A 13,249-nucleotide genomic window follows, 5' to 3' on the forward strand; every position below is an offset into this window, starting at 1 on the left:
GACACACACAGACACACACAGACACACACACACACACACACACACACACACACACACACACACACAGACCCACAGACACACAGACACACACACACACAGACACAGATACAGACACACAGACACACACACACACGGTGTAGGTTCATTCAGTCCCGCTGTGTGGTTTCTGCTTAAGCGGGCTGGCTAGTTGTCCCCGCAGCAGTAGTGGTTTCGGGTTCGGGCGGTCTGGGAGCTTGATGGATGCCCTCCGTCTCTGGCCAGTCACTCTGTGCCAAGACCACCGCATCATCTTCCTCCTCCTCATCTTCCTCTCCAGCTGAAGGCTCCTGTGGCTGTGCTTCAGCAGGTGCTGTGGTGTCTTTGTCTCCCTGCTCCTGGAGAAGACTGAGCCGGTTGTTAAGGTCATTCCTCTCTTTCTGCAGGGCTCTACACAGCCTCTCCAGCAGCTCCAGCTTCCCCTGCAGGGCCTTGAAATGTCCATCACGCAGAGTTTTCTACAAAACAGCAGCACATTTCATGTATATGTTCAGCCGGTGTCTGTTCTCATAGATCAGTTCTGAGATAAGACACTCTCCTGTCTAACACTGGACATTCACTTACTTATACTGTATATGTATACTGGACTTATGTACAATAAGAAAGAAATCTGTATTTTACTGAACTGTTTAAAATCAGCTCCACCTTTACTGATGGTTGTTTTTGTTTCCACAGTCTGTAGGTAGCAACACATCTGAGTTAGAATTTTCACATTTCTATTTTAGTTTTTAAGTTAACAGCATCACGTTCTACACTATTTAAAATGCACTGTTTCCTTAGTGTATTTCTTACTTTTGTACTTTTGTATAATTTAGGGTAACATTAAAGGTTACTTCTACTTGTGGTGAAGTATTTTTTAAGCAAATTCTTGCACTATTGCATCAGTAAGGAGTTTGTGTACTTTAAACAAATCTGCTATTGTTACCACCACAACTACCAGGAACAGAAAGAGAAGAAGGTGGATCTTAAAAAAAGGGGGGGTCACCTCCTCAGCCATCTGCAGCAGTGCCTGGTTGTTACTCTCCCATTTGGTCCTCCACTGTGTTGTTTCCTTCTCCAGCTTCTTTATCTTCTTTGTCATCTATGGGAAAATAGACAGTTAACAGTCAGTAGGGAAAGCAGTGAGACAAAAGGCAGTGGCAGCTTCGCCGTTTCTCACCTTCTCCATCTCTTGTCTGAAAGTAGTGAAGACCTCGTTGCTTTTGGCCAAAGTGCTCTGAAACTCTTCAAACTTGTCCATGTACAGAGAGAGCTGAGTGATAGAAACAGGGGGGAGATGTCTGTTATGACACCTATAGAGCAGTTTCACTTACTGTATTTAGCTTATTGTGCAAAGAGTAAATCATGAATCGTGACACGTTTTTAGTTGTGTGGTTTTTTTTCCCCCCTCTCATTTACACAACTATCAAAACCCTGACTTCATTGTGTGAAAATGCCTTTGGCAGTACCAATGACATGTCACTATAAAATTACCTGAAACTACATCTTGAATTCTTCATACACATCTGAATGCCTGGCTATGGCTTGTTTAGCTAAGTTGACAAACTGTTTACATTCATTTGGCAGATGCTTTCATCCAAAACGACTTACAAGTAAGGTACAAAGCAAAATATCTAAGCCAAGGAGAAAACCATTAAAGAAATGTCTCCATTGCAGTGCTTCTCAAATAGGCGGCTGGTTAGTGTAGTGGTAGCATCACTGCTTCCCATGTGGGAGACTGGGGTTCTAATCCCAGCTGTGGCCTACCTCCAGTAGGGGTCCTTAGGCAAGACCTCATCATGCTGCTCTGCCTACCATTGTACCTTGTACTGACCTGTAAGTCGCTTTGGATAAAAGCGTCTGCTAAATGACTAAATGTAAATGTAAATGTAAATTTTCTGTTACACCCCTCCCCCCTCCCCCCTCATTGGCAGAGTGCAGAGGATGGGAGGGATTGTAGATGTGAATACCAGGTTCAGGTGGGCAGTTCACTGCAGACCTGCTGCTGCACCTGCACTTTGACACGTTGACAGCATTACTATCCTTCTTCTCTTTGACTACACTTGTAAGGTTTTTATGCTGACCTCCTAAGTGCCAGAGTAATCACGTTCTCTAGGTCTTAGGACAGCTATCGCAGTACCTTTGGTATCTTCCGTACCATAGAAAACAAGTACTCTTACGTGTCATTATTTTGGTATTGGCTTGGCAGAGAAGTATTAGTTTCCTGGCTACCTTTAATGTACTAACTTTACTGTAGGGACAGTATAAGCCAGATGATGAGCAGTGCCTGGTGTTCACTAGAGACTACAGTTTTTGCCTGTGAAACCACAACGTAGATGCCAACACTACTACTACAGTGTGTATGTGTACTTACCTGTTGTTTAAGCTGTGTTTCTTGTTCCTTCATCAGCTCACACTTTCGTCTGGACTCTGTGGCATCCTTCAGCAGCTGGAGTATCACAGTACAGTCATTACAGTTACTGTTCCTACAAGTAGAGCACATACTTTTGCCACCAACATGATCCCTAATCTGTTTAAGATGTGAGATTTCACCTCAGCTACTGGCTAGTTACTACTGCGATTTGATGTTGCAATGAAAACAGAACAGGCACAGAAGATGTACTCACAAAGTCTCTCTCTCTCTGCTGCTTCTCCTCCACCTCTTTCATCATCTCTGTGATTCTCTGTAGCTTGGCATCCATCAGCTGCTGCTGCAGCTCCTTGTGCTTGAAAACTTTGTCTATGTGCTGCAAGAAGGACACACATCACCATTTCCATTAGACTTCTTTGAGCAGCTGTGATCAGAATTTGAAACAATTTTCATTTACACATAGTTTTAAAGTGTTTTGAGTGTTTATCATGGATTAAAAGAACTGGATGCAGTCTTGCTACTTCGACAGGTCGATAGAGGAAACAGTGGGAAGCAATGAGCCACATAACGTAGAAGAAATTCCAGATGCTAGAAAACATTTTTTGGCTCAAGTCAGTGGACTGTCTTCTTTGAGTCCGGTATAGAGAGTGGATACCAGCGGCTCAAAACTGACAGAACCCCGTGGGTATCCAAGGATTTGGACAGAAATTTAGGCATAACTGTTTGTAGTCTAAATGTTTCACTTCACAACTAAAAAAAAATCAGCTAGCTACACAAATCCATGCTTCGTCCTTATTCTAGTTTAAAGTTCTATTAAGATTAAAATGATGACGTAGCTATTTGGCTTCACGGAAGAAGACACAGAACAAAGTCAACTGCATGGGTTTAGATTCCAGTTAAGATATGAAATACAAGACAAGTTCGGCCATAACAGTCTAGGGCAGGGGTGTCAAATTCATTTTAGTTCAGGGGCCGCATACAGCCTAATTTGATGTCAAGTGGGCAGGATCATTAAAATCAAAGCATAGCTCATCATCATAGCTCATCATAACTATAAATAACAATAAATTCATTTTTTCCCCTTTATTTTAGTGAAAAGAAGTACAATTACATTAGGATATTTTTTTATATAATGATCCAAAACTAAAATATAAAGAAAGTCAGATTTGTCAAGAAAAACGTGCAATTTGCTTCAGTTTATCATTTACATGTGTGCATTACAACTGATCACAGTGACAAAACACAAAAGTAAAAGGTATTTAGATCTGAAAATTATGTTAGCCTATTGCAATTTAAGATTAAATCAATTTATCAAGACATAGGAATTATTTTTACTCCATTTTCCACGTGTAATAATTCTCAAAACTTAAATTGACTCCCCACATCTTACAAACCTAAGCTGTGGCCATTTTAAATTTATACGAAAGAAAATAATCACCTGGCCGGTAAATATAAGATTTATACATGAAACGTACATAAAAAAATGAATACATACAATTTTCGTTGGCAATTATGCAGCTGGCTTTTACTGCTGCATCACTGACTTCTCGGCTCAGAGTGAAAACAGACTACTGTTTCCTCAGACCCACCAGCAATTCATTTATCTTCTCTCTTTTCAGTTGTCCATGAATGCTGTCCTATTTTTCACTATGCTGAGTCTCATAGTGGCGCTGAATATTATATTCCTTGAACACCGACACGTGTTGCATACACACCATACACACAGGTTTCCCTTTCACCTCTGTGAATAAATAGGAAGCGGTCCATTTTACTTGGAAAACTCTACACTTGGTGTCCACTTTTCTCTTTTTTGAGAAAGACATTTTGAACAACGAGGGTGGAGTACAAAAGTAAGTAGATGTATCGTAATAATCACTGAACATTAGCTGTGTCTATCTCAGAATTGTTTTGTCTTTTTTCTTCTTCTTCTTCTTCTTTCAGCTACTCCATGTCTGAAACACAGTAGCGCCCCCTAGAGGAGAATTTAGGAATAGTTTATTTTTTAGAAATTCTAGTTGGTGTCGCATTGCATTTTTTCACTTTTAGATTTATCCTGCGGGCCGGACAGAACCCCTTGATGGGCCGGTTCCGGCCCGCGGGCCGTACTTTTGACACCCCTGGTCTAGGGTTTAGGTCAGGTTCAAACTGAAAAATGCAGCGCGGTCCATGCTACATTCCAGTATCAAGTTTCCATAATACAAGCCAAGCTGCTTACATCAACCTTTCATGTTAGTGCTTCACATTAGTGGTATTGCTATGCTTTTTTCTGCCTATTGTCCTAGTCCTCTGGTTTTCTATAATGTCCAACATGTTAAGAGTATCTAATACCTTATTACAAGATACACCATCCATCATAAAAACAAACTTATTATTATATTTTTTATCAAAGTCCAGTTTGTGGACTACCACAGTTTTCCCACATGGTCACAAAGCTTCAGTGTTTTATCTGCAGAGCCCAGCTTAGCATTGTTTGACTTTGTGTTGTGCTGTGTTACCTCCTCTCTGAGCTCATACTGTTCAATAAGCTTTTTAAGCTTATCGGCCAGCTCCATGTTCTCCTGCCTCAGCTTGGTGTTGTGGGAGCTGTGCTGCTCCATCTGCATCTCAATATCACTCAAAGTCATCTGGAAGTGTAGCATGGCCTCCTTCCTCTGTTCCTCATACTCCCTTGACCGCTGGGCGTTCTCTTCCTGTCAGGTGGACGATGTGGGAACACAAAGGAGGTCAACAAGGAGTTTAAAAAGAGGAAGAGAAGAGAGGACAAAAAGAGGGAAACACAAAGGTTAAATTGAAAATGGTCATTCATTGTCAGATGCTGCAGGCAAAAGGCCAATTGAGAGTGACAAGAAAAACAGGAGCATCTGTGCTACTGAACAAAATCACTGCAGTGGTTCATGTATAATGTTAGCGGCGCCCTTCTCCTATAATGCAAGTTAAATAAAGATATATCCACTGTTATTAGTATAATTGCAATTGGCTAAAGGGTACCTTCAGTGTTTTGTTGTGTCTCTGCAGCTCCCTACAGAGGCTTTCCAGCTTACTACGGGCGAGGATGGCCTTGCTGTGCTCCCCCTGAAGATGGATCTTCTCTTTTACAATCTGAGACTGCTTCTTTTGCAGAGCTTTCAGTCTCTTCTGCATGCAGCGGCTTTCCTCCAACTTAAAACACAGTTAACATTAAAAATAGTCTGTTTATGTGATTCAAACATTACACCACCTTTCTGTAGACTGTCTCATCATTAACTTTTACAAATTTAACCTGTGTGTAAACTTATGGTGGGGGCATTAGAGAAGTTATATGCGTTAGTTTGGAACCATGCCAGCTTTTTCCAAAAGATTTGTGGCATCAGAATCCTGAAGCGTGAATATTCAAAAGCACATATTCAACCTACAAGATCTGCATATTTCTTGCACAAAGCAGCCAGTTTCTCTTCGGGGGTGGCTAAGGAGTTTAGGGCCTGCATCAAAAGAGCAACTTCCTTCCCTGAAACATAAACCACAAAAAAGAGGTAAAAATTAAGGCACAGGGATGCATTCAAGTACTGGATTTTAGTGAATACAGTGAATGTTACAGGTCCAACCCAGTAAGAATGGCACTGTTAACTTTAAAAGTAGTGTTCCTACCAAAGGCCTTGTCCTCTCCAGTCTTGGAGTCTCCTCCAGGGTCAAGCTCTGCCTCCCCTAGGTGGCTTGGGCTGTCCTCCCTGCCTGGAGTTTCCCCCCTCTCCTCAGCACAGCACAACCCCAAACCAAAATCTGCAGCCTCCTCCTGATAAGACCCAAACACAAATGACTACAAAGCAGATATACTGTCATGCCTCACTGAATAGCTCTATCAACCAGGCTACTACTGAATTGACATATCTGTTCCATCATTTAATGTAATGTTTGACTGTGGACATGCATTAAATGACAGGATGTTTTTGGACTCAACCACGTTGCTTATGCAGAAATGAGAGCCATGCAGTTTACAGCCCCTGATGACTAAACAACAGACCCTTTTTGGCCACTTTGTTGCATTATTCATTGCTACAGAAGGTAACAGCAAGACAAATAATAGAGCAATAACAAAATACCACACACAAAAAGAAGACATGCTAACAATGTTTACCTGACTTGGGCTGTCCAGGTCAGGTGGAGAATCACTGCCTCCTACTATTCTTCTGGATGCCACATCAATCTCACAAACTCCTGTTGTCTCCATGAGCTCCAATCACAAACTAGAAAATCAGAATACACCAGAACTGTTAGTGAAACAAGACTGTAGGAGTGTATCTAGGTTAATTGAGTCACTCTCAGACGACAGTGATTTTAAAGAGCACTGGTGTGTAGGTGCTGCTTTGGTTCTTAGCAAGGTGATTACATCCAATCAGGTGGTTTCATTTGAATAGATCTTTAGATTATCTAAAATTTATCCTAAGTGAGAGACCACAACATTTTAGACTCTATTATACTACAAGACAGAGGTTATCACTGCAATAATTTTTTTGTTGTTATCAAATCAAATTGGAAATGTCTCTCTCACTGACTGAGCCCACTGCTTGTCTTTGTATATTCCCAAAAAAATCTGCAACGCCCAGGGGGATAGTCAAGGAGTAGCCAGTCTGTTGCATCAGCATGGCCAGCTAACATACAGTACAGTAGATGGATGGAACCATTTGGATTGAATTGTTGCAGTAAGATCTAGGTTAAGTCCAGTCGGATGACCAAAATTTAAGATTAGAACATTGTAAGTCAAAAGTTAAGTCTGACAATGATATAATAAAATATAATAACAAAATAACAATATGAAAGCATTTAATATCACGCCTAAGGTACTGGAGATTTTCCAACACATGTCAACACACTGTCAGACCTCGGCGCTGTACCTGTGTAATTGAGCTACAGGCTAACACCACCAGGAACAGATACAGTAGATTACGGCATTCACTCTCGTCAGTGTTAAATAAGCATCACCAAAAATATCTTAGCTTTGGGTTGTTGACGTATGACTAAACTGAGATAAACGACACCAAACAGCAAATGTTAACCACATGTCCAACATCGGCAGAATGGACAAGCCGCTTGACGACCGAAAATGGCAGCTATACACAACCTGCAGCCAGAGGCCTACAAACATCAAAGTTTAACGTACTTTTCTTTATGTCTACGTCAACTAACGTTAATTGTAACTAGCTGACACCAACTGTTGGTTAAGTAGCCTCGAACAATCGTTCACATTAATGAATACCAACAGGTTGAAGATAACCAAAGCTAGACATGTCAGACTCAACGACAAAATTCACCGACCAAATACAGGTAACTTACGGAAGTTAATGGCAAGCTAGCTCACATTGCAGGCTAATTGGGGTACGATACAAGCTAACAAAAAACACAAAACACAAAGTACTAACGTTAACGATAGTTAATGCTAAGTGTTGCTGACGAGAATCCAACTATTAGTTATGTACTATAGATCGCTTGGAGCTGAAAAAAGATCTTCAATTATTCTTCCAAAACCAGAGCTAGGTTATCTAACTTCACTGCAGTTTCCTGCATAACTATTCTGAGTCTGGCAAGCACACAAAACACGTAAGTTAAAAAAGCTTAGTTAAGCCACACTGCTTACTTCACAAAATTTATTTGAAGACAACTTCAAGACGACCTCACTTGATAAACATTATATCGTATCCCTTTGCTGAATCAAAATAAGGCTTTTAACGTTAGTAAACTACGTAAGATAAAATAAGATCCTGTTGATCTCTAGTAGTTTTACCATTAGCTACAACAAGCTACAAACTTTAAAAAGTTAGACAAAATACACATGCGCACAAATTACATTATAGTAACTAGGCCGAATTAAAAGAGATTTTATTCTCCATCAACAAAAATGTCTAAAAATTTAGTATCGGTATTGTGCATTTGCTGATCAACATAATCACCGTAATCGTTCTAAACTGTAAAGCGGGTCTGGCGTGACGTTACATGGGCTCATGTCGTGTTAGCTACTTTGCTAAACGCATGTTTCATTATTTAGCTTGTCTCTGTCGTAGCATTAACATTACTGTATTAATTCAGAAACAACAGATGTTAACGTTACATTGCATAATGAAAACACTAGTAAGTTAACACGACTCAGTAGTGGAGATGTAAAGCAAATACCTAAGGTAAGCTAAGTTTGCTATTGTTAGCTGTGCTAATCTAGAGCTAACAGCTAGTTGATAACTAGCCCCCATGGCTAACAGTAGTGAACTTTACTTCGGCAAACACCATATATATTATAGAAAGTACCAAAGCTAAACGCTCATTTGTTAGTGGCAGGTCACATACTGTGTTGACGGTATGTAAAAGCGGCATAATAAAGTACGAATAAAGCAAATGTATTGGTGAAATAACTAAATCGTTTACCTGGATGTTTTCACTGTGGATGAAAGCAGGACACAGTTATCAAGTTAGCTGCGACTGTCAGATAACAAGCACAACATCCGGTTAAAGCTTTTCAAAATATAGGATCACTTATAAAATTAAAGAATTTCAAAAGAACTTGTATGCTCTATGTGCAATTCTGACGGATATTTCTCACATTTTTTCTGAAGTTCTGTCGATATGAATATGTCACTCACAGGGGTCACTTCATTTTGTATTTACGTAGAATTGGCTGATAAAATCTATAATTTGACTTGTATTTTTTAATGTAACGCTTCTACTCGCAATGGGGTATTGTTATAGTTACTGGTAATTACATAAGAATGTAATTTCGCTCTTAACAACGCCTCTCGCTTTTAATTTGAAGGTACTTCCGATTTTATTCTGGCTTAATTAAACTGAAGTCAAAGCAGGAATCTCCCAGCTCCTCTTTTCCTGGGACGTGAGGGAGGGAGGAAAACAACAGCCTCTTGATATCTAACCCAACAACAATCCTGCAGAAAGTAGTTAAAGCATCTAAACCATTTCACCCAATGAACACAATCGTCTTCTTTTATGATGACGTTATTAACATAATGTTTGGAGTATTGCATTGGAAGGTTGACATACACTTACATGGGGCTTGCTTTTTTTCTTTGGGTAAGGGTGTGGACCAAGTGGATCTAAACTTAAAATCTGAAGGAGGATTTTTGGGGATTCCTCTGCAGACACTGATTATTGAGGCTTCTAAAACTGTAAAATACACAAATGGACAGGGGTCAGCAGGGCAAAAATGTAAGCCTGGCCATGGTCAACAGGTGTCAGAGCACACAGTGCATCACAGATTGCTGTTTATGGCACTTTGTTGCCAGAGAGTGCAGAGGCTGACCCCTGTCCATCTGGTGATGTTAAAGTTACAGAACCATTTCAGGTAAATCAGTAAATGGCAGCTGTAAACAGTGATTTCAGACTGTGATGCCACTAAATTACTGTACTGTGGTTAAGCAATATTTTGCTGTAGAAACCCCCCAAAAAAGAATAATAATAATACTGACAATCTCCAAATCCAAACTTGTAAACAAACAAATACAGTACATGACAGAAAAATGGTTGAAGTACAATAAATTTAATTGTAGATATTTATTTGCAATTTGATATAGACTGGATACTTAACTACTGCATACTTTAAAACTCTATATAGGTAAATCTGAACATGACAAATACAGAGTCAAAAATCTGCTAGGGTGCATCATAATTCTGATGTCTTACCCAATGCTATTTGACTTTTGTAAAAGGATAAGAAATCAACCTGTCTCCTTGGGATGGCTGTGGCTTAATAGGTAGAGCAGTTATCTGCCAATTTTAGGATTGGTGGTTCGATTCCTGGCTGCCACACATGCCAAAGTGTCCTTGGGTAACATACTGAACCCCAAGTTGCCCCTGGTGAGTCAGGTCAGCTGCATAGCAGCTCTGCCATTGGTGTGTGAATGAATGAATGAATGAGATGCAGTGTAAAGCACTTTGAGTACCAGCTAGGTAGAAAAGTGCTATGTAAGTGCAGACCATTCCCTTTACACCAGTGAGTGAGTTTAGATTTACCTGGTTACAACGAATGACTGAACTGTGACTGAACCTCCACACTGCTGCCTTCACTATGTGTTATAAAGGTTTGTTGTAGCTTTATGAAAGACCCCCACCACATTAGTAAGGAGAGCAAACCAAAAGGAGACACTGATTCAAACATTCTAACATTTTTTGTTTAGTTTTTTACTTTGATTACATAGTTTGTAGTTGGAGTGTGTGTGCTTTGTGATCTTAAGTTTATCTCAAAGGGTTCTATATTAAATTAAGACTTAATCTTTGCCATACAGTATACATACATAGTAGCCACACAGTATTTCAGGAGAGAGACTTACTGTCTTCACAATGCTGCCTTGACATCTTGACATATTTTTTTGGAAAACAAAGACCTATTGGTATTTAGGAAAAAAGTGCAGTTATTAAGTGAGGACATGAGTATTTGGCTTTACCATCAGATGGTGTCAGGTTTGTGTCTTGTTACACACTTGTCAAACTTGCTGGACTTATCATATTTGATGAATCGCTGATGTGTAGCTTTTAGTTTAACACTTATTTATGCTGATCAAGATTTTTTTATGACAAGGTTTCAAATTAAGAGCTATTTGTATCATACTATATAGAAAAGACCACCATTAATAAGAAGCTTAATTTACATGTTTAAAGCAGAGCTTTAATGGTGTAACTTTTTTTATGGTATTCATACTAATCTGCTACTTTTTCACCCTCTTACTGTTGCATAATTGTGGCTGTGTTAAAATACTAAACTATTGTAAAAATAATTATCACAAGCAATAATATAAGATACTACTACCGGTCAGTATTCAAGAAATAAAGGAAAATTAGGACATACCAAATTAGTGATTTGTCAACAAGAAATGTTACAAATAGTCAGTGTGTGTGAAATATAAGTCATTGGACAGAAAAATAATAAGCAACTATTTTGAATCATTTTTGATCACTTGTGTATTGTTTGACACATAAATAAAACCTACAAACGTTCAAACCCACATTGCCCAAATTCTTCCAGCTTTTCACTTTATTCTATAACTTTATGTATTTACATATTTATTTTATTGTTGTCTGAAATCTATGACATTTCCAATCATTACCTTGAATTTCAGGAAACTGGGTTGACATGTGATGGTGACAGTGGCATTTATAATATACAGAAGTTTAAAATGTATCTGTCAGCCATTTTTAACGTATTCACTTGGACTGTTTGCATCGTGTGTCGCTGGTCATGGTGAAGGTGGGTGAAGTAGGCGGTCCTCTCCGCCTGTGCCATAGTTATTTCAACTGGGAGGTCTTTACTCATCTAACCAATTAACGCTCGGCTATGTGTTGGGAAAGCAACTCGATTGGCTCAAAGCAGTAGCTTCTTGTCATACCGATATCCGATTGGTCAGGCGGACTAGAGCTCTGGTCCAAGCGCCCGAGACCCTCCCTCTCCTCTCCGAGGACGTCGTTTCCATCCAGACCGGAGGGAATAACAGCGGGAAGAAAAGCCGAGCCGGACGGAGGTTTGGCAGGAAAAAATACGGGGAAACCTCAGCCTCAGCCGCTTCAACGAGGTCAAAATACGTATTCCAGGAGGAAAAATCAGCGGTGTTCGTCGGTGCCTCCTTTACGGTGCGTTGTGCTGTGCTTTTGTTGTTATAGTGGCTGATAGTTTGAGTGAGCCCACTGCTTTGAGAGACACTGGTGTCAGATGACACCAGAATCATGTTCTCCTCTATCTTTCCATGTAGGCTGCAGAGAATTTGGGTGTACGAATTTACAAGTAACAGTACTATACTTCACGGTGCACGCTGTTTGTTGTTTTATCCATGAGGTATGTCACATAGACCACATTGTTGATAAAAGGAAAAGCACCTTTGGCTATCGAAGTTTAGTTTAGCCTGACTATTACCTAAGTTAGCATAAACTCTACAGCGAACAACTGTAGTCGTAATGTCATCCATGAATGATCACTCTAACAGTGCCATTTGAGAAATAACCTGTGGATGGATTAACAATTTATGAAGAGCAGCTCACTGGAAAACTGATTGACCCATCTGCGATGATTGGCAGTATTTCGAAATGTAGTCTTCTTGGTGGTGTTGGTTTGCGATTAGCTCCATGTGAAGTGTGTTAAATGTGGAGGCAGGGCTGGGTTTGCCCCAGTTTGTCCCTCTGCTGTTCAGGTAACAAATCTAAACACTGCTTTGTTTGAGAGAGAGCTCAGTCCCAGGAGTCTTTGTGAAACAGCTACAGGATTTAACAACACTCAGCTGTTTTGGAGGACTTTTTGTCTTATTCATCCCAACAGTCCAAATTTATGACTCTATGGCCCAGTATAAACAAGGATGGATTCAGAATGTGACACATTTCTTTAAAAACTTATTGGACGTCTACGAAGAAAGAAAGAATATGTATTAAGTTATATTTCTTCATAAAAATTTTACTTTTACTACATACACTATTGTGTATTAAAAAACAAACGGACAAGCAGTCCATGAAAAGCTGACACTAGATGTTTGGATAAAGTCATAATTTTCCTTATTATTTGATGAAATTGTTCCTGTCATATTTCTGCACAGAAGTCTGGTACAGCTACATTGAACATGACAGAGTTGTGGTAGTTAAATGAAAGCACATTTCTCCTGTAGTTCTTTTAGCTATTGAAAAGTAGCACTATTCTGATATGTGTAAATAACTTTGTGGTTGGTCGGTCATTTCAGGTGTAAAGAAGTTGTCATGCGCCATTATTACACTATTTCCTAACATTTTACGGAGCAAATTGTTGTCACTTTACCATCTTGTTGTCAAAAAGTCCTTGCTTTATTGGACCTGACTTTTCTAAAAACATTACAAACTGTTACAGGAAATCCCGCAGTCGGATCCTTAAATAAATACCCC

The 13,249-nt window shown here is 39.7% G+C and overlaps 2 protein-coding genes across 2 annotated transcripts in view; one reads left to right on the top strand and one right to left on the bottom strand.

The window, feature by feature from the left end:
• Positions 1-50: 50 nt before the first annotated feature.
• On the bottom strand, positions 51-8,845 carry txlng (taxilin gamma). The gene is made up of 11 exons (XM_026379022.1): positions 8,774-8,845; positions 6,498-6,606; positions 6,011-6,155; positions 5,779-5,870; positions 5,375-5,545; positions 4,882-5,076; positions 2,643-2,762; positions 2,390-2,464; positions 1,196-1,288; positions 1,022-1,117; positions 51-494 (listed from the first exon to the last, which is right to left on the bottom strand). Exons 2-11 carry the CDS (start codon positions 6,588-6,590, stop codon positions 171-173), a joined length of 1,404 nt encoding a protein of 467 aa, XP_026234807.1. The 5' UTR covers positions 6,591-6,606; positions 8,774-8,845; the 3' UTR covers positions 51-170.
• Positions 8,846-11,801: 2,956 nt separating this feature from the next.
• The window catches only part of ccdc102a (coiled-coil domain containing 102A), a 60,802-nt gene continuing 59,354 nt past the window's right edge, over positions 11,802-13,249 (top strand). Inside the window, exon 1 of the mRNA XM_026378576.1 lies at positions 11,802-11,980. The gene's annotated coding sequence lies outside the window, so the exon portion shown is untranslated. The remainder of the gene's footprint in view (positions 11,981-13,249) is intronic.

Source organism: Anabas testudineus, chromosome 3 (assembly GCF_900324465.2).
Source record: "Anabas testudineus chromosome 3, fAnaTes1.2, whole genome shotgun sequence".
NCBI lineage: Eukaryota > Metazoa > Chordata > Actinopteri > Anabantiformes > Anabantidae > Anabas > Anabas testudineus.